Here is a 22,004-nt window from a genome sequence, read left to right on the forward strand (position 1 = left end):
CGTATCGTATGCATTGGTTTCGGCTAAGCTGGACCCCGTTGGCCCACCATTGTGTCGGTTAATATTGTATATATTTCTTTTCTTTCTTTTCTAAACATGTGTTTCGTTCTTAAGGATTATTGTTTCTACTACTGTTAATATGAACGCTCATTGTCGCCCCACTCCTCATCCATACTGCTACGGTTAATAATAGTTTTATAAACTAACGAAACTTGACTTTACCCAATAACGAATCAATTGTTGTGGTGCACTATCATAATGGTTTTATTTTCCTGTCTACTTTTCACCTTTTAGGGCTATTTTGGTTGGTTGTTTCACCTTCGTCGACCTTTACCGATCGAAAAGGGGTTGACTTAACTTAGTGTAAGTTAATTTATGTTCTTGTTTCTTTTTTCCTTTACTTTATCATATATTTTTCTGTTACATTTTACTATAAGGCCTCCTTTTTACTTCTTGTGTTAAGTGGTTTTTTTTTTAAATTTATAGTTACGTGTGTCTTATTCGGTTAGAGTGAAGTAACGTTTTCTAATCACTAAAACGTTCGTGACAAGTTTTTAACCGACACGTTTATCGCATCGTTTTACCCTTCGTGAACGGCGTTCGTGATTCATCTGCTCATAATTCAACCCGTTTTTTCTGTTTGGTTTTTTGTTCGTCTAGTGCGTTGTTGGTGAGTCACAAGTGCTAAACCGTTGGAGGGTTCATAGACCCATCGAACATTGTAGTTGATTTATGTTTTGATATAACATACTCTACGTGGGGAGCGTACTTTGCGTACTTTGGGTGTACACATGACCGCACCTCCAATTTTATTTACTACACTGTTGTTTTACACTAGTGAACGATTAAAAGAGTACGCACAAGAATGCAAGTTCGATTTTCCAGTTGGTTCGTGTGTATTTTTCCTTCTTTTTTATCGCTTATCGCGCTTTTCGCGTGGACCAATGGAGTTACGTTGGAGAGTGATATTTAGACCGATCTTGCCGTAGTTTGCATTTATGTTTTTTTTTTAACCTGTACGATTCCCAGTAGCATTAACAACGCAAATGTTTAACACCTACATTCTATCATCACTACTACACATACGCCACTGCCTTATTTTCGGAGACCCTTGGTCCCTTTATTGTAACCGTTTGTGATAGAGGTTATTTAAAAGATTGCAGATCGTCTGGTCCTGGATCTGGTGATCGTGTGTTAGTTCTCCTTGCGTCGCCCAAAGAGTACGAGACCGCGCCCTTCCGCAGGGAGAACGCGACAGGATCGCGCTTCGAAGATCACCCTGCACCATGCGAAAAAACCCAACTTTAAATGTGGGGTCAAAACAAAATGGGGGACTCGTAGAAATCCTTATTTCTTTTTCTCATCGCACTTACTGATTCGTTTAGAATTGATGCTTTTGACTAGTTTACACACTCACTCTTTCTCACTGAATCGCTCACAGTTACCTCGTTTCACACTAGGCCAGAATGTGTTCCGGAGCGAGGTTTCTGGCTTACTACAAAGTATTTATTTACACAAAAAGTCTAACGAGTGCCAGCTCACAGCGACCGTACGGGACTGCCTTCTCCTATAACCAACCCTGCGAGTGCAGGTGACCGCGGAGTGGAGTGACGCCCGGTATCTTCGGCACCGAGCGTAACGCCGAGGCAGCCGAGGAATGTCCCCCACTAGTGCCCAGCCCACCGCCCGGGTCGGCCATACCGTTTCCGCTCAGCCCGACGTCGGAAGCTCCACCACCTTCGCCACCGTCCGCACTGTCCCGGTGTTCCTGGAGGCGAAGAAGCGGCTCGTTGCAGTTATTCCGGCCCCGGATGATCTTCTGGTGCTTGTGGACGGCCAGTGGAGCGACGGGGGGAAGCACCGTCGACGGCTGCTGGTCGACGCTTTCCTCGGTGGTGGAGGGCGTCAGCGGGGCCGGCCCTTCCAGCTGCTGCTCGATCGAGTGCTGTTGGCTTTGGGTGGCCTCGTGCCGTGCCGGTCGCACATTTTCAACTACTTCCGGCTCATCGCTGGCCCCACGTGCCGGCACGCTGGAAGCACGTCGCAATACCTGCGATGCGAGAAGGGGAGAGAACGAATAAGCAAACCGAGTTGAAACAAGCGGCCCGTTGGGTTGGTGCTTCAGAAAGGGTGGGGCGCGATTCATATAATTTACAAGAAGGTACGTGTCTTAATGCATCCATTCCACACCCGCTTGACAAATGCATCTTAGGTGAGTCGAGTGTTGAACCAACACTCGTCTTCATGAATGGCTGCAACTTGCGCATGGTCTAACCGGCATCAAAACCGGGTTAATGATGGGTAGAAGACGTGCGTTGGGTTTTAAATTGTCAACTAAGGCGTCAGCTGAGCAGCGAACCATCAATCGTGCAGTTCAGGCGCTGACATCTATCGTAAGCTAGATTTACGCAATGAATCACAATTCACTAAAAAAAGCCTGTAAAAATCGCGACGGTTACACGATAGCAACTTTCCCACAACCCTAACAACTCTCAAACAACTTCTGGACCCCAAACCAGCACTTGTAAACTGAAATTACCATGGCAACGTGAAACGTTTCATTCTTTGTCAAGGAAAATAGAATTTACAAATATTAGTGTAAGCTTGAAGAAGCGTTTAAAATTAGCTTATTAGCCGAGAATAAAGGATTGCTCCCGTTTAAATCGACTTTCCATACAACCTTTTTCTTGTGGCGGTTCTACTTTTATCACAAGAAAGTTCCAATCTAAACTGGATCGAACCGATGAAGGCTTCCTAGGAGATACTCCACTTTTCTGCTCCAATCAATATCTTGCGACATTGAAATAGGCATAACCAGAACCGATGAGATGGAGGTGGCAAGATCCCTCACCTTACTGCTCGCATTCGCTGCCGTCGAGTTAACCACGTTCGTCACCGTAGGTACCTCGCAGGGTGGTTCCAGCACCGGACTCGAGTTGCGGCTGTTGGAGAACTTTTTCCGCTTACGCTTCAGAGCCGCCAGCGCTCCGAAGTGCAGATGATAATGGTGCGAATGTTCCTTCGCTTCGCCTCGTCCACTCTTCCCCGTGCCGCTGTGCTGCTGCGTCCGGTCACTTCCGCCGTGCTGCCGCCTCTGGTCTTGATGCCGCTGCTGGCGATTGTGGTGTTTGTGTGGATCCGGACACTGTTCCACGTCCGGCCGATCGAGGCTAGGGTTCGAATCGGATGGCGACTCCGTGATGGCTTCGTCCGACGCCGGACTATTGCTGTGGCTGGCCGATTCGCCACGTCCCGGGCCGTGATTGCACACCGAGTCCTCCGACCGGGAGCGCCCTATAAACTTTGACACACTGCCATGCTTGGCCGCTTCGATGAGGGTGCCTAGGAAGGAAGGAAAAGTCGCGTAAATATTGTGGTGAATTTGATGTAAAATCAATTTCGTACCCCATCGCTTTTTGTGAGACCCTGGACGACCCTTGGAGTTAAACTTCGGGGCCAGCTTTGCCAGCTTGTGGATCGGGTTGTTGTTCTCGCCGAACGAGCTCTGCGACTGGGAAGAGTACTGGTGCATCGGGTTCACTTGGTGCAGCGCCTTCTTCGGGGTCAAGCCCGGCCCGAACACTCCCGCGAACAGCTCGTGCGGCGAATGGTCCGGCAGCTGCGCCATAAACTCCGACACCGGAGTCAAATGCTGCGGGGCGTCGGGGGCCGGCGGGGGCGCTATGTTGAAGCCCTTCATCAGCCGGCGCTCCTTCTGGCGATTCTTCTTCCCTCCCACGCCACTTCCCTGGCCGGTCGCGATCGCCGTGTTCATGCCGCTGTTCTTCAGTATCTCGACCAGCTCGCACCGAAACGCCGAGATGTCCTGCTTGATTTCGTTCACGTCATCCTCCGTCACACCCTGCGATTCCGCCTTGCGCTGCTCCACCGTCACGTACCGCCGGACCAGGTTGCGCATGATGCTCTGGTACCGGAAGTCCCGCTCGCTCGCCTGCTTGACCTTCCGCTGAAACGAATGTAACCAGAAACCACCAGAGCAAATAGCCGCAAAGGAAACCCCACCCCGAATGGCATCCGTACCAAAACACACACACACATACACGCGCAAAAAACACACACGGTCACACACACACACGCGCGCAGGAAGAATTAAAGATAGCGATAGAGCACAGAGAGGAAATGGAAAAGAGGGGGAAAAGAAATGGTAAAACCACACATTAACAAAACTGGAAGGATCCCGTGGTGTGCCATCTAGCGGTGGTTAGCTGGCAAAAAGCTTGATGTGGGGGGGTCAAAAGGTGAGTGTGTGTGAGTGCGGCTAACGAACCAATAGTGCCAGGCCAATAAGTGACTGTGGGACGTGAAAGCGTGCCGATCGTGATCAGGGATCTTTTCCATCATTCGATCATCAACTGGACTGTGTGACTTTGTGTGACCTCCAAAATCCGCTGACAGTAGAAATCTCCCGGAGATTCTTCTTGTATGTTTGTGTTTTCGGTTTCTTTTTGGATTTGGAAAGGGTACCATCACCTCCGGGTTGTCGACATCCCTTGGTTGGGACATTCTCTAGGGGTGACTTACTCGAATCGTTTTCATGTGTTCCTTTTTCACAGCCTTCGAGTGTCCGCAGAATTTCCGCTTGATCCACTGGAACACGTAGAACAGAGACTTCGGCGTCGGTATGATGTTGAACGGCGGTGGACACGTTCCACCCTCTTCGAAGTAGCTGATCCATAGCTTCGACCGGGCGAACTTCCACTCTACGTCCGCTCGTTCCTGTGGAAGGGAATCGAAAGAGGATAGTACTGAAGGCAGTGAATCCCAGGCAGGTTGACGACACCTACCGATATTAGTTGATATGAGTGATTCATCATGGCAATCAGCAGGTTCAGCAGCACGACGATGTTGATCACCGAGTACGTGCCGAACATCAGCATCCCCCAGAAGCGGGTGAAGATTTTGATCCCGTCCAGCTCGAAGTTTTCCAGATCCACCAACCCAAACACTGCCCAAAACAGTGTCTGAATGGTTTCGAAGAGGCTGCCCAAAAAACGGGAGGTTAGAACACGAGTTCCTCAACAAGGTATGTGGATTCATACTTGGCAAATCGTCGCCACACGACACACGCATTCGGGTCTTGCGCCGTCATGTTGACTCCAGAAAAGTTCGACACGTCCGGACAGCGTTTTTTCTCCAAATCCGCATAGTACCTGTGTGGGGTAATACACATAGTCAAGAGTAGTTAGATGAGAACTATTTAAGTCTGGTCTGGAGTATGATTCTTCTCTTAAGTACTTAATGTGTAGACTCTCAAATTCAGTGGAAATGTTGCCATTGGATTAATTTGCAAAATCTTTTATTTTCAACTAGAATAAAAACTGAAGATGATACTCTCAAAACGGCAATTATTATTATGACCAACCTTACAGTTTACCCATAGAAATACTAAAAGGTGGAACATGGTTTTAAACACCCTACATTACCACAAGAGTTGGTTGAGACCGCTGCTGAACGCGAACAGCACCAGCACGTAGAGGAAGAAGAACTTCATGATGTCCATCACCATGCGGGACAGCGACACCTGCAGCGGCCCCAGGTGCGGGTTCACCGAGAAGATGTACACCAGCTTGAGCGAGCTGAAGATGTTGGCCGCCGAGAAGAGGCCCTCCGAGATGAGCATCGGGTCCCAGGTGTCCCACTTTTCGCGCGGCAAATCGGCGGCGAACTTGTTGTACGTCATCTCCTTCTGAACCTGCAATTCCATTAGAACGGTGGAGTGAGCTTCGGAACTTGCGGTGTGGCAGCTAGTGGTAAGACATTTAATTGCACTCCAACGAGCTCCACGAGAAACTCGTGTCAAATGAGCGAAACATTCAGTTGCTATGGGGATACTTCGGCCGGTTACTGCGACCGGTGCAGACTTTTAACGAAGGCAACTTTCCTAAGCAAACGTTGACGTACGGTACACGGTACTTCAGGCGACACTCCAAACGGTGCGGAGGACCTTCGCGAACGTTTGGCAAACTCGGCCGGGGCCATTTGGACGGTAAGTAGATGCCTGTTCATTTAGTTGAACATTTCGGTAAACAACTTCCTCCGGCAGAAATCCAATTAACTTTCCCACGAATATCGATGAGCGGCCCCGGGGAAAAGGAAATTGACGAAAAGTTTGCCTATCGGTGGACCTACCTCGAAGTAGGAGACTACCCGGAGGGCCACCGTGGCCACGTACAGCGAGTTGGTCACAAAGTCTATCACATTCCACATATCGTTCACGTACTCCTGCAGCCCGACGTCCCACAGCTGCTTCACTTCGCTCCAGATTAATCCTACCGAAAACGGGAAAAGAAAAATTAGGCCGTTGCAAAAAAAAGGGGGGGGACGAAATGAAGTCGAGAATTTTTAAATGAACTTAGAAACCCACCCCCAGAAGGGTGGTTACATGGGAATCGGTCATTGGACCGTGGAAAAGTTTTAATTAGATTTTTCATTTTTAATTCCCTCATTCATTCCTTTATTCTTCTTCACTATTTAAAGGATGAACCGGGATCTAAGATTAGATCGAAGAACCGGAAGACTTACCGCTGACCCAGGCCAAAATGAGCCACTCGATCAGGGTCGGGCTGGCCCCGCGCTTCGTAGGCACTTCGTCATGCTGCTGGCTCACCTCCGCCCCCCACACCCCACCCATCACCGTTTCGATGCGTTGCGAGGCCAGCATAAGAAGAACTGTCCGGAGGAAACACGAGGATGAACGAGGAGAAAAAAAAAGAAACGATAAGCATTACAAGATTGTTTTTCTCGTCAACTTCAACATTTCGATGTTCGGGGATACTTTCACCGGAGGACACTCACGGCGTCGCCCCCCCGGGGGTAGGACCTCAACATACATATACTTACATAAAAAGGTGAAATACGACGCACTGTGGCAGATGAACTTGATGAACGGTTTCCGCATCGTTTGGCCGAGCGACGAGTGCGGGGCGATGATGTACGAGAACGAGAACAGTGGAAACATGATGCCTGCGAAAGGAGAAGACCACCCCACCCGCCCCGCCCCCCGGGCCGGACGGAGATGATTTCCGATTAATTATTACCGCGCAAAGGGAATTACTGCGAGGAAGAACTGAAACGAGAAATTCCTTGATGTCGTTCCTGACTTTTTCCGTTCCTTAGACAAACCGGACGCCGGGAGACCCTAATGAGTGGTTGGTTTGATGATTCCCGGTTTCCCTGGGCATATTTGCGCCGTGCCCTGCTGGGATGTGCTTTGCGGGAATGTGTTTCTTAATGAGTCAATTACATGATTGTTCCAGGGAAAACCGCACTCGCCGTTCCATTGATGCCAGATTTCATTAGATTCGCAATGGAGATTAGGATGAAACGATGTTAACTTTGTGCATTTTGCTTTGCCTTAATCAAAAGAAAACAACGTAGGTCTCATTTGTTTTTTGACGTAACAACGCATCCAAAGCTGTTAACATTTTTCTATCCATCCTGAGCGACGGTTTGTCTATTTGCTTCTGCATTTTATTAAATGGTTTATTCTGAACAATATAGATTACTCCCTGCGTATTTTTGGTTTGGTTGGGGGAAACATGTTCGGCACCATAGCATACCTATTCGTACGATTTCTAATGCCTGCAGTGCCATGTTTTTCCTCCGGAAGCCCGGCAACCCCTCGTACCAGATGCTGGCCAGCAGCTGCTGCACGTTTGGATGTGACACGAACTGGAAAAATAGAACAATGAAAACAACATACTGATTTTAAAGCACACACGAAAATTAAGAAAAACAAAATGGAAATTTTTATCATGTGGGTTTAACGCTTTTGGAAGCCGGTTGAATTTTACGATTATTGTGCGAATCGGTTCAACCATGAACAGCACACAAGCAAGTGAAAAATCCCTTCAACCGAACGTTCGTTCCAGTTGCCTTGTGGGTTCGAATTTCAGGTAAATTTAACCCCGCGTAAAGAACAACTACATGCAGGGAAGAGGAAGCGCCATGCTGAACACGACGACAGCCGGAAACGCCGGCGTTCGAGCACAAGATTAGCAGATTTTCATGACTCCTTATGTGATGGCAAAGGGTAACGAAGCAGCGCGGCGGATTTGCTTATGTTGTGCACGAGACCACAATCGTTGGATTTCTCGATTCAACGTGGAAAGGACCGCCAGCGAACACAAAACACCACACATCAGGCAAACCGGTCGTAACGGTTTCAATAAAACCATGTAGGGACACAAAACACACGTCCGGGGGCTGGTGTTGGTCTCAGCTCGGTATTTAAGCTTTCTTTCGCGATTCTTTCAATAAGAACAAATTGTCCCTAACGGTGAAATAATTTCGCTTGGCGACAGCGAGGATTTTTGCTTTTTCCTCCACCGGTGGCAATCATATCGTTCATCGTGCGGCAACGATCCCACACGGTGGTGTATAACAAGCCCCGTCTCACACACAAAAAGCAGAACGGAATGCAATCGCTTCTGTGACAAAACACCGGGCGCCTCCATTTGCGCCCCGAGTGCGACGGAACGATTTTATATCGCACTCGCAACCTTTCCGCAACCTTGGCGTCGATGGTGCCCTTCGAAGCTCCCTCGGTCGTTTAGTATTAAATTAAACACTCACACACCCACCCTTCCCCCAGCAAGCACTCGGTTCGGTACATTCGGGCCGAATAATGTCCCCCCCAAAAAATATCATTTATACACACTCGGCGCAAATCACGGCCCTGCGTGGCGAATGGGAGAACAATTACTATAACAATAAACATGTGTGCCATTACATTCCCAGCTCGGTGCTCAAACTGGGTTCGGTTGCAGGCTTTCAGCTTCCACTTCGGGCTGGAGCGAGGCATTTTATGCAAATATTGTGTCAGCTGTAAATCCAGTCACTTTCATTCCCTCTCCGCTGGCTCGTTTATTTTCGCTCTCTCTCCCTCTCGCGCTGTCAAAGTTTCACCAACCAAAGCCATTAAGCCAGCCGAACTCTCCGAGTGGCCGAAGTTTACTTCCAATTAGCGAGTGGCAAACCGCGACCCCGTGCTCGAGAGCCGTACGGATGCGACGACGCCAATTGCATGCTAATTAACGGTCATGAATATTGATGTACTGATGCGTTTTGGGAGTTTTGGGGGCAAGCTCAGCTCATCCTTTACCTTCTTTTGGCGCAGTTTGACGGCGAGCTTCAGTCGGTTTAGGTGCATCCGATCGCCGTGCTCGAAGGCGGGTCCGGTGGGATCGTGATTCAGTAGCACCTCCAGCTCGTGCGAGGATCGCGTGTGGTCTAGCAGGGCCGTAGCGAAGTCCTGACATTGACGTCGAAGCTCCTGGTACTCGTTCTATAAAGAGAGAGGGAAGTAAGTATTAGCCATGACTTTTGGTGAACTTCGAACGTTCAGCTTACCTTGAACTCGTGCTCGAGAAAGCTCAGCCTACGCAGCTCCCAGCTCAGCTCGAACGCCGTCAGGATGGGATCCTTGGAGGAAAGGGCCACGAGCGAAGGGCTCGCCAGCGCCCGGTAAGCGTTGATGCGGGATCGGGAGTGACGGAGGGAGTCCTCCTGCCGGGAGGTGACGCAATCATCACACCCACATCTGTCAACGGAATAAGAATCAAAGAACAGAATATCATTAAAGAAGTTGTCTCTATCCGTAAGGTGGAAAAAAGAGACTTCAGAGCTAAGACTCTTGATGTAGATCCTAAGGACCCTGAACTCGGCCTAAAGCTGTAGGTTGAAGTCAGTTAAATCTCTGGAACTGAATTCCAAAGTATCAGAATCTGGATCCCCAAAAATCTGCATCAAGAATTCTGAATCTGGATCTCAATACTGTAGCCAGATCCTGAAGATCCTAAGGATTGTTCGAACCAAGCCGGGTCCTGAACATCCTGAGGATCGTTCGAACCAGTGTTTGGGAACCAGAATTCTATTCTGATCCTATGATTATCTAAGATCTTCTAAATAATAAACTTCAATTAGATGTAATTCCAAGACTATATAAAATTGCCTTTTAAATAAATGTCCTTCACCAAAATTGTATCACAACATATCTGATTCATTCCTTTTGCGTTAATTTCCAGACCCAATCAATTCCTTACCGTACATCGTGGGGCATTGGCAGTGTGGCGCCTCGGTCCAGTAGAATCTTGATGATTTCATAGTTATCACGATGTGCGGCCAGTATGAGCGGCGTGATGTCGGGCGTGAAGGTGGCGGTATCCGGTGGCAGTGCTTCCCAGCTCTACTGAGCCAAAAGAAAAAGAAAAAGGGCCAAAAAAGGGGGACAGGAAATGGATGATAAATTCACGGTCAATCGATTTCACACCGGCCTCGGCTACCCGGCTACTAACGTGCGGATCGCCGGTCTTGTGGCAGCTGTCCTCGTGGTCCAGCAGCACCTCGACCGCCTCGACGAACTCCTCCGAGATGGCGTGCAGCAGCGCGTCCTTCGTGTCCACCCGGTGATTGATGAGCAGCTCGACCATCTCCAGGTTCTCGTTGTCGATCGCCATCAGCAGGGCGGACCGTCCCAGCGGATCGACGCAGTTGATGTTGATGTGCGACTCCGCCTCCGCCTTCTCCAGTATCCTGGCCACAGAAGGGAGACACGGTAGGGTTTGGGGTTTTCGGTAAGATTGATCTGCTGATTCAGAGCCCCGATTGCGGTTCGAGCCATACCTTCTCGTCGTGGCGACATCGCCCCGCTCCACGGCGAGCAAGTACTTTTTCTCCTCCAGCGACAGGGCGGCGATTTCCTGGTGCGGTCGGACCACGTTCTCCTCCTCCATCATGCCGTGTATACTATGGCGCTGTTTTTGGTGAGTGTGTAAAAAAAACAAAACCTCTGTTAATCGCACATGGTCAATGTTAATTGCAGCCTAGAGACAACGGCACAGACAACCGAAGCTTCATCGTCTCCGACCCGGACATCAAGACACGGTTACAGCACGCGCAAGGTTCAATACTACCACGGAAGACGGAAGAAAAAACAAAACTCCCCCCCAAGAGACGAACAATCCTACAGTCCTACACAAGGTTGCACGTTGGACGAGACGTTCCAAAAACGGACATTCGTAAGATTTCTACCACGCCACAGATACGGCCTATCTCTCTACACGGAAGGATCATAAAAATCCCCCCGCTAGCGACGAATCCTGTTGACGATGCCGACCCGTCGTCGCCGTCGTCGATGGCAGCCGAAGGTGAGTCGTAAAAGGAAACAAAACAACAACAAAAAACCATCTTAAGCTACTGGCGTAGGCCACAGCTGGCTCGGCGGAATCGACGACGTTGAGTGCAATCATTTAAAGAGCTATAAACAAAAAAGAAGATCCGTCAGAAAAGTCAGCGTTTCCCCTTGGAAACTGGTGCCCCCGTGTGCGACCTTTATGTGGGTTGTTTTTCTTTTGGTCACGTGCTGTGAGAGTTGACAGTCGGGGGAACCAGCTCGATGGTCGTCATTTCTTCCAAGTAGCCACACTTTACAGAGGCATCTCGTTTAAGGATCAGTTTTACAAGCCCGCTTTTAAAGATATGTACGCAACATCATGTTCGCGATATCACTTTTATTCCAGTTCCAAATTAAATTCCTCAAGCCAGATGGGTTCCCTGAAACAATCGACAAACGAAGGAAAAAAGGGAAAAGGAAAGATTATTTGATTACTAGCAACGGCTAATTTGAATCTGGGTGCAATCTAACTACGCTTAAATTAAAAATAAACCGTTCCTCAGGTCGGATGGAAACCATAAAATTGTTAACATCATGTTCATCACAAGTTGGCTCTGAATAATGGATCACTTTGCCGTTATCACCGATCGCTTTCCCGCCATCCGATCGGCAAGGCCCTCCTAGATTGAGATAAATGGACGTTTTTACCGCACATTCCCGGGCTTTGTAATGGTGGTGCCACGGAACACACAACCCCGGGTTCGCACCCGAGCTGCTGGCCATCTTCATTAGCGGATCTCGGCGTCCGTCCATCCCGGACAGCGGAAGCGAGTGTTTGCAATGATCCAACTATAATGATGTGTACCATCGTCGCGAACAATGGCACACGGCGCGTGGGAAGTTTGCACGGAACCGAGCCCTACGGGAAGACGCTCCGCGGACGGGTGAAGGAATATAATCCTTTCTTCATCCTTCGTCACCGACGATGGCACGCGCACCGGCGCGATGGGCCGCGCGGGAAAACGACCATCTGGTGCCGTGTTTTCCTTCGTCCGTTCGGGTTCGGGTTCGAGCGTGCAGAAGTAGGATTACGCCGTCGTATGGTCGTGGTAAGCGCTTGCACACCCACACACAGTGGGAATCGAGTTTGCAAATGCACCAGGAATACTCCCACCCCCCTTTCACTCCACTGCTCTCGGTGACACTCGAATGCATTATAAATGAACGGCCGGTGACATTTTCCTCATGTCCTCGCGAAGGTGAGCTAAAGTTTCCGACGACGAGTTCTAGCCTTTTCCCCTCGGTGCGCGCGAAATTTGATAGCGAACACTAAGCCAACGATGACTTTCACACACCGGCCGGATTCGTTGGCATCTCCCACCACGACACCTGGCACTTCTGGGGCGATCTTCAGCTTGTGACGTGGCGTGTCCTCGTCGTACGTCAGGGCGAACTTACCTTAACTCGTTTATCGGCGAACTTCTCCACCGCGGGCGTCATATACTGGGGCAGCGGGATGTCTATCTTGGTGTCCCGCCGGTCCCCGCCCGCCCCGCCGCTTGGTCCGCCACCGCCCGACACCAGGTCCGCCGTCGAGTCCGCATCGCCCCCCGGTCCACCGGCCCGTTGGGTCGCCGCCCGCTGGGTCATGGATTCCGGGGTCGACGTACGCCGAGCAGCCGATTTTTCATTCTTCACAAATAGTTTACTCTTTAGTGTTGTGCTTTCCATCGAGTCGTTTTGCCCCACATTTTCTTCACCACTTTCTGGTGGGGCGCGAGAAAAATGGGAAGAAAATTGCGAAAAAGGGTTAGAAAAGTTTTTATTATGTCATTTTAATATTCCTACAAGAATGAAATTAATTCAGCAAAAAGAATCGAAATATGTTCTACAACGATAAGGATGAGAAGTTCACTATAGGTTCCGTTAGAAACAGACACATACTATAATCTCTAGCATTCCAATTTTATCAAAAACCTAATTAAAACAAATTTAAGTTGATTAAGAGCAGAGTACAAAAAAAATGTTATAAAAATAAATCAATTTTGACAATCATTCCGTAAAGAGAGGATAAAAAACACTCTACCGAGACTCAAAGACACAAAGAAACTGCAATTTAAACTAGCACGAGAGCAAACAGATTGTTTAAAGAAGGTTAAAGTGGAAGTACACACAAGTAGATCTATGAGAAAGAAACATCCAAAAACTAGTGTAAGAGCAAAGTTAGAAGGTATTAGATGGTGTTAATTCGAGCGAGAGCGAGGAATGAATGGAAAACTTGTTCTGTACAAGCGCCGATGGGGAAGGAGAAAAATACATACATAGCGTGTTGGTTCCCTCTATGAACTTGGGTGAAGAGGGAACTACAGTAAGTAGGAAACATGCTCAGTACAAATGCACTTTCACATCGTTGGGGCAAACACTCCACAAACAGGCAAGGAAGAAAATAGTTTTTCCCAAAGAGAATAGAAAAAAAAACGTGCAGGACGAAAGAGGGTGTTCTATGGGAAATATGAAGCGATGAGGATAATGTACTCCAAATGGGAGAAGTTTGTACGCGGTATTAAAAGATTTGCCGATACCCGGAAAACTTTAATGCCATTTTTAATTGGATTCGGAACGATCGTGTGAAATATGGGTTTCGGGGCACGATGAAAGATATCGATCGGCTGCAGAAGAGTCAGCAATCACGAGGAAAAATGGTACGAATCGAAAGAGAACAGGGCTGTTACACGCTCGTTATTCATTGTGGTTATCATATGTGGTCGAGAAACGATCCGGTAAGATAAACGAATTTGAGCAATTAGTTTTGCTAGAGGGAACTTCCTCCTATATTTATCTTCCATGTAGAGTGAGGAGAAAAAGTTGTTTTAAATTAAATCTGTTCAGAATATTAATTTTCACTCGTCATTAATGAGCTTGACTCGAACCACGTTGGACAGGTTGGTCTTCAAAATAAACAACCAGAAAAAAATATCGCATCGGGTGCAATTAAAGCTTCATTTTGATATTCATGTTTATCACTTTCTTGCTCGATTTTCTCTAACAACATACAATTAATCAACCTCCAAATACAACTCTATCGCCCTCAAGGCTTAGGCGTATCAATCAATGGTCGAAAAACAGATACACAGATCCGAGTTAAACATTAATCATGCAAATCGATCGAACCGACGGGGTTGAACCGGAAGCCACCACAGTGGTTTCCCAATTACCGAACGCAAAGCGGCTTTCTTCCGATCGAGAGAACGCACGAACGCATACACACACACACATCGATTTCGCGACGTGATTGCCAATTTATGTTTCCAATCGGATTTATCTGCTCCTCCGGTCCCCCCGTGTCGGGTTTCACGAAGCAAAACTAATTCATCAAACAGCTGTTTTTGTCCCACCGAACCCGAACGACGGCTGCGTGATGCATTTATTGAATGCAGCTTCTGGTTCCGCTGAAAAGGATCTCTCTATCTGTGACGATGCGACCCCCGGTTCTGCGGGGGGTCAGCTGATGGTTTATTGCACTTTTTTCCCGCTATCGGTCGGAAAAACCCCTCCCACAAACAGCTGCCCGCGAAGTGCTTTGGGTCGGTTTTGTGATCGGATTTCCACTCACAGAGAAAAATTTATACGCTAACTGAAAGCGTATCGCTGTGAACGAGCAAAGAAAGAAGCAAAATTGGATCAAATACATTGCCTGAAATGGGATGTGCATCAATTTTCCGTATCGTACAATGTGCTCTCCACCGAAGGGATTGACAGTAGTTACATTTATGCTGACATTAGACGAAGACCACACCACGAGCACGCCAACGTCTCTCCGCTTCCTATTGCTTTTCAAAACAGAACACACGTTTCGGTGCACACAGCGCTATTGCAGATTCGCCTAACGATCGTTTGCAGCACGGAAGCACGACAAAGAAAGCGTAATCCGACGACGAAAATACATAAAAGAAGAACGAAGGGCACGTCCCCGGTGCATGTTGCACACGTTCGGAGCGAAACAAGACATGCTTTTAAATATCACTTTGCACCTTCCGAGTGGCGAAACCAATGGAATTTGCCGTGTCGTAGGGCGTGAGAAATCTGAAGCACCTTTCTTAAAATGCCGATACATGCATCTACAATAACACTAGAAAATGGGTCGAGCTAAGAGAGGGAAAGTACATCTAACAACCACCAACAAGTGGTCTATTATTTCGATCCAGATTATGGTAAAATGAATTAAAAACAGACGAACACGAATACCAATATGAGTACAAGTTAGTTGGATCAGAATGAAATTAAACAACATGTAAAAGACAACGGTAAAATAAAGGGATAGGGTTTAAGCCGTAATGTGAAGAACAGGATTAAAAGGAGAAAAACCACATACAAGCAGCAGGCAGGACACAATGGCAAACACACTCGGTAATGCGGGAAAATAATGCCTTCAAGTACCATTTATAATTTAATCCAACATCATTCTCGCATCCTTGGAAAGGGGAGGAACATACGGAGGATGAATGCTGGGCTCTTTGGCTTTTGGGGGGGAAAACCCGGACGCCGGAGCGAACGAAAGCAAACCGGGTGAACTAGTGTTTCCTCTCCGACCTGGCTTGGCTCGTCTTTTGGAGCTGCTCCGGTGCCGTTACCGACGTCGAACCCGAATGAATTGTGAATGATGGAATGGATCGAAAAATGGAGTTCCACCCCCGGTTCGTCCACTTATCGCTGCCGGTTGATGGACCGTGGACGAGTGCTATGTACACGATGGAATGCCATAAGCTGCTGTTGGCGGATGGCGGTGGCGAGCATCAGGCCCCGGGATGATGCATGCTGATGTTTTGCTAGCGAGATGCCGGCGGATGCTGCCACGCCGCCTTCTTCGCGAACAAAGCAACTGAGCAGCCTTCAAAAAGCTAGATGTTGTTAATTTTTCCTCGCTATCGCACACGCGTCTGCTCTAATGCGGCCAATTGGTTTTTGGATGGTGGGGGGGGGGCTTATGAAACGGTTTCGCTGTGTGATTTTATCAACTGTCAAACACTCAAGCCTGAAAAGTGAACAGAAACAGAAAAAGAAAACAAAGTTTATATACACACACACACACTCACACACGCACGCACGTGGACCATGATATTCGCTAATTTAAAACCATAAATCGAACACACTGAAGAAAATTAATCGCTTGAAGGGGTAAACGTCATGATAACACTACGAGATGAGGTACGAGAAGACCAGCGAAAATCGATCACAACATTTCACAAACAACCATGCGCCTCCATCGGGTTGCCTCACGTGAAATAAGGCTACAAATCATACTTCGAACGTAATCGGATACCCAAAAAAGGAAAGGGGAAATGGAAACCAACGAAAATATGAGTGAAAAATTCCGACAAGAGGTAGGTGTTAAAGGAATTACTGGCCAAAGATGGAAACGATCGATCCGATGGCAAGGGTGGCGAATAAATTTCAAATTTATTACCCACCCTCGTTGTCATGGTTGGGTGCACAAATCACGTGTGAGCTCTCCGTTTTTTCTCCCTTCGAGCTTTTAAATCGATCGACACCAGAAAAAACGCGGGTTGGGAAACGAGAAATTACAAAATATGGCGAAACTGGCAAACGGAGCCGATAAACGTGATCGACATGATTGACAGCGTTCAGGGGGTAAGGGGGGGGCGTTTGCTTTCATCGCGGATCGACAAGCGAACGGGGGGGAGGGGTGAAAAAAGTTAATGGATGATGAACTTTTGCTGCCCCTGCCGTAACGGTCGTTGGAGAACGTGAGAACGTTTCGAACGGGTGAGTCCAGCACATTCCAGGACGCTTAGTTTGTGATAAATGATGCGGCGCGTGGAGTGTGGAAAAGTGTCGTGCCATTTTTCCCATCTGCCAATCGGAAAGTGAAGATCTATTGCCTGTTAGAAAACGCTTGAACCTCCAACCGTCCAGTTCGTGTGTTACAAAACGAGATTTAAAATTTGCAGCAAAGCGTTACACGCGTTATCCACAAAATGCCAGTGATTTGACGGAGGTCGAAGGATCTTTTCTAGATTCTGTTATCAAGTACGTATCATATTTTACACCCCCACCAACATGTGGGAGTCTCTACGCACACATAAATCCGTTTTCCACCATCCTGTCGGTGAATGCAGAAGTAAATCAATTTCTCAGCTGTCATCTACAGGCAATCAAACATTTACAATCATACATTCAATTGGCCCAAGGGCCGCCGGAATCAACATCCACACCACACACACACACGCGCTGGCCCTGCTTTGAGAGGGTGGATCCTGTTCCGTACATCTGGTACATCTTGTACTTGTTCTGCAATAAACACCATTTTCAATCAAGCTAACCAACAGCCTTCTTATCGTCGAGCGTCGTTTTACGACCGAGCATCGCCAAGCCTGACCCTATCTCCCTCTCTGTTCCTTGTCTACCGCTCCTTCTAGGAAAGGAACTCCTCTCGGGGCCCTAAAGCAACGGCAAACAGCACAACACTCGAAAAGTAAAAGTGTACACAAACGCGTCGTGTTGCGAGATGCGTTCTGGTGTGACTCCACGGAGGGGCTTTTCATAATGGAAAGCGAACGGCACGGCACGGCACGAAGCGTCCTAGCGTATGTCCTTCCACAATGATTCGATTACCGAACGGAGCCCGCCGGATGAGCGGAAGCTAACCGACGCGAATAAAACTGTCTCCTCAAGACGGGGGTTTTCTCCACCAGTGCGCGCCTCAATATTTTCATTCTGGACGTTGGATATCAAATTGCAATTTGCTCCGATTTCCTTTGTCTCGCCGAGGCGGAGTGCTCTGCCGGGAATGCCGGAAGAAGTCAGCATGGGCAAGCAAAAACGCGTCCCCTCTCTCAGGATTCCGGGCGCCTAAAGGCAAACATGTTTCATCGGTTGCAGCAGGCAGCAAATGTGGTTTTATTTTTGTTGCTCGGCACCCGGGTTTTTCCTCCGTAATGCGCCGTCTCCGATGGCCATTCTTCACCGCTTGATTTCAAGTCAATCGAAACGGAAACGATAATGGAAAATAAATAACCATACCACCGACCATCCGGGGTTTTTTTTTTTTGTTCTTCTCGAACTTGGAAGTGATGATTCGGTTGGAATCGAGTCGGTCAGACGGTTTATTGGCTGTTTATTTCATATTTTTCAACGATCACACTGCTTATTTGTGAAAACAAGTAACTCAAGGACTATAATAGCAACGGATATTCTTTTATTTCCTTCCACAGGTTTTGTGTTTCAAATTTGTTATTTTCTCTTTAATATTTCATCCTACCGACTTTCAATTACTCAATTTCAAGCAATCTTATGCAATTCCAATTTAATATCACAAGAGGAGACATAAAAGTTTCCTAATAAATTCATCCCTTAAGGCTCACAGCATGACTATTTACTTTTTTTTTTAAATACAGTTCGTCTCATCTTAAAAGCGCAGACCGTAACGAAAAAGGGACAGGGGACGCAAATTTAAGGTTCATTTCATCACAAAAGGCCATGGAATAAACCAATCTGTAACAAAATCACCAACACGAAAAACAAAATGCACATAGAATAATCCAGGGATACAAACAAACGCAAGAAGAATGCAGGGAGTGGAATTTTGGAGAGAAAAAAAATGTAAAGTTAAAAAGTTTCACCACCGTTCGCATTGTGTTGGAGTTCTCGAATGGAAATGATGGAATATTCTGTTTTCGATATTGTTTCGTTTCTGTCTTTCTCTCTTCTTTTCTCATTCGCCTTTTTTATACTCTTCTGTTTACAAATGCCAAACAATAGGATAAATGCGGGTAAAGAATTGAAACTAAAAAACACCTTACCTTCATCCGGTGCATCATTATCATGATGATCTGTCCATTCAGAAAACTGCGAAAGATAAAGTAAAAAAGAAAAGAAAAGAGGGTTCAAGGGTTAGCAAATCACAGTTCCAATGCCTTTTGTCCAATTTATATTATTTTTTCATCATCTCCGAACGGAAAGAATGGAACGGATTCGTTTTCCACTTCCAAACAGATTCGCCTTAAAATCCCGACCCGGATCGGAAAGTCAATTTTTGAATGAAGCTCAAGAATGAGATTAAGGACGCACCCTGGTCGTTCTCGATTGGTGGAATAGGATCAAACGATCCTGCTGGTAAGGGCCTGATTGAGTTTTTCCAACTACTCCACCCGAGGAAAGCGGTGCCTAACGTCGGAAAAGGTTTACGAAATTCATTTAGATCCTCTTTTTAAAGCAGCTTAGTTCGTTGTTAGCACGCGAATCGGAAGAAGAGATTGATGAAAATCGTGAAAAAAGAAACCACACCGTGAGAAACCACGCGAATTTTCCCCGCCTACAAGGGGTCAACAGACGGAGAAAGCCTTGCGAACGAGTTCGACGACTTTTCCCGCAGCGATGCAAATCGATGCACCGTCCGGGGGTTCGTTGACTTTTTGGCACAGTTTTGCATAACGGAAAGGGGCTGATGTGGCGTGGTGTGGTGGTTGGAAAATGCTTTCCACGTAACGCCCGTGCGCCACGAAACGAAACCCCACACCATGCAATTCCGGTATCAATTCCGCGACAGAAGACATGCAACAGACCATGCACGCCATTAAAACCCTCGCAAACCAAAAACCACCCCTCAACTTAACTCTGGCCCCTTCAGTTTTGCAACGCCGACCGAAACGCAACGCCCACAGTTACAAAAGTGCGCCAAAACAAACGACCGGCCCGAAGGTGCATATTAAAGTAGGCCAAATAAAGTATTTGCCTGCCAACGTTTTCGATCGAAAGCACAAACTGCAGCAAACGAGCGAACGTGGTCGGCTGGCCGAATGGGAAAACTCCGGGAAATGGTACTTTGGCACGCAACAAATTTTAATGAAAGAAACTACAAACCTTCCTCGGCATGCCCCCCCCCCCCCACGCCACGTGTGCGTCCTTTCCTGGAAAAAGGGGAAGAGAACGGTGGCCGTTTGTGCAATCAACCTCGTTACACCGCACGTTTCTCTGCAAGGAACCCTCTTCGACACAGGAAGACAGAGTTGGCAAACGCTACCAACCTATTCCTCCAGAGCTTCTTGACTCGAGGAACAATTTTATCGGCGCGCCGTTCTGGTTTATGGTCTCGTTTTTTTTATATTCTTTCGCGCTTTGTGTGTTGACGTTTCGCTGCTGTCCTTTGGTCGAGGAGCATGGTTTAAGTAGCTTGAGAACACACAGTTGCGCCTTACGACACAGTAGGCGATTTTAATGTTCGATGCTCAATTATTTATGTTCTCTGGCAAGCTAAAGGCCGACGTGGAATAATAAAATCTGACTGACCATGAACAAATACGGCAAATCTACACGTGTATTTGATAAACATTGCATAAGCTCCAGTTTGTGTGGATGAGATTGAATTGAAACGTTATATTTTTCGAATTGATTTAAATTGTCCATGTTTCAATTTCGAATTTAGTCAATTGGGGCAATTTTCCTTCATCGAACGATTTCTGTTTTTTTCGAAGGTTTTCCATTCAGTTTCAATAAACAATATCGACTTCGAAAAGAGGGTTATCATGATAATAGAGGTGTTCCAATTACTTCAGCTTTTTCATTGTTTCTTCCTCACACCAACAATACACCTCAGCAGGGGGAAAAAAGGGGCTATAATTGCTCGTCGTTTAATTTTCTCTCGCTCTTCGCGATTCATTGTGCCACAATTAAAGCCAGTGAAGTTCACTTCCGGCACGGCACGCCACGGCGCCAGCGGTTCATTGCCTTTTTGTTCCACGAGCTTGCTTTTAATGCGAGCACAACATAATGCTTAATTCCCATTCACCGGGCGGAATCCCGGAATCCCTCGTTGTGGGGAAGTGCACGTAAAATTGCGCCAAAGTGGCGGTTTTACCTTTCACTTTTCCTCTTTTTTCAGTCATTCACGCCACCAACCAATGTACTCTCTCGGGGGTGAGTGATGAAAAATTGTTGGTGACACACCTTCCATCGTTCGCGTTGGGTTCGAACGGGGGAAACACACACACACATACACACCGGGACGCACAAATGTGCTTCCTCCTGCGCTGGAATAAAATGCCCGGAAACGCATATCTCGGCCAGGACTGCCGAAACGAAACCGGCTGTCGGTGGTGTTCCCGGTCGGCCTCTTTAACTAATGTCCAGGCAAACCGACACCCACACACACACTCACACAGAACCGATCCATTCCATTGTCAGACGCGTTCAGATTTGTCCTCTATCATCAGCCGGCGGCGAAAAATCGAGGGGAGGAAAACGAAAAAGAAATCCAATAATCGTAACCACCATCATTATCACCTTCCCTATTAACGGGGGTTTTCCTGCAGGAACTTGGCGCTTGTTCGGGTGCCTGATGGTGGGAAACACGGGGAAAAAGGCTGGTCCGCGCGAAAGTAGGTCGAGTCGGGTCTCGATTCCGTTGCTTATTTACTCTGCACTGTAGTTTTCCCGGGCGGGTTCGTGCCATAAGAGGGGTTCCTTCTGGTTTTCCAGCAAGCACACACGAAACTAGAAGTGACCGATAGATAAACCAGGATCTCCTTTGCATACAATTCTCGTTTCGCCATCGGAGCTGGCTCGTTTCACACTTGCTCAAATTGGAGCTGCTTGAAAGCGGATTCTTTTCTTGTGGTTCAACTACTTGGTGTTCCGAGATGTTGAATCATACCATTCGTTTGTCGAATCGTTATCGTGTGCTTTTCTAGTGACACTTTGAAACGGAAATTCCATCACAACATTCAAATTCTCTCCATGTGCTGATGAATGTCACTCTTTTATACAATTCATACCACTTCAATCATTTCTATCATCCATATCATTCCAACCAACATGGGTGGTCGTTATTTTCGATTGCAGATTTATTGGAATA

General features: G+C 47.4%; 1 protein-coding gene across 1 annotated transcript; it reads right to left on the reverse strand.

The window, feature by feature from the left end:
* Positions 1 to 1,567: 1,567 nt before the first annotated feature.
* Positions 1,568 to 12,865, reverse strand: LOC131281838 (transient receptor potential-gamma protein). Its single transcript, XM_058311194.1, has 17 exons — positions 12,593 to 12,865; positions 10,645 to 10,775; positions 10,317 to 10,554; positions 10,065 to 10,207; positions 9,373 to 9,562; positions 9,125 to 9,307; positions 7,581 to 7,692; positions 6,862 to 6,984; positions 6,544 to 6,690; positions 6,151 to 6,290; positions 5,445 to 5,713; positions 5,061 to 5,171; positions 4,806 to 5,001; positions 4,543 to 4,737; positions 3,406 to 3,967; positions 2,852 to 3,342; positions 1,568 to 2,050 (listed from the first exon to the last, which is right to left on the reverse strand). Exons 1-17 carry the CDS (start codon positions 12,863 to 12,865, stop codon positions 1,568 to 1,570), a joined length of 3,987 nt encoding a protein of 1,328 aa, XP_058167177.1.
* Positions 12,866 to 22,004: the final 9,139 nt, after the last annotated feature.

This window comes from Anopheles ziemanni, chromosome 2 (genome assembly GCF_943734765.1).
Source record: "Anopheles ziemanni chromosome 2, idAnoZiCoDA_A2_x.2, whole genome shotgun sequence".
In the NCBI taxonomy this organism is placed as follows: Eukaryota; Metazoa; Arthropoda; class Insecta; order Diptera; family Culicidae; genus Anopheles; species Anopheles ziemanni.

Excerpts from the sequence above, each read along its gene's own strand:
- LOC131281838 (XM_058311194.1), bottom strand. The coding sequence starts at position 12,865 with ATGGAAAGCACAACACTAAAGAGTAAACTATTTGTGAAGAATGAAAAA. Across the intron at positions 5,714-6,150 it reads GGGTAGTCTCCTACTTCGAG|GTTCAGAAGGAGATGACGTA; the intron begins GTAGGTCCACCG and ends ATGGAATTGCAG. Across the intron at positions 2,051-2,851 it reads CAGCGAATGCGAGCAGTAAG|GTATTGCGACGTGCTTCCAG; the intron begins GTGAGGGATCTT and ends CTCGCATCGCAG.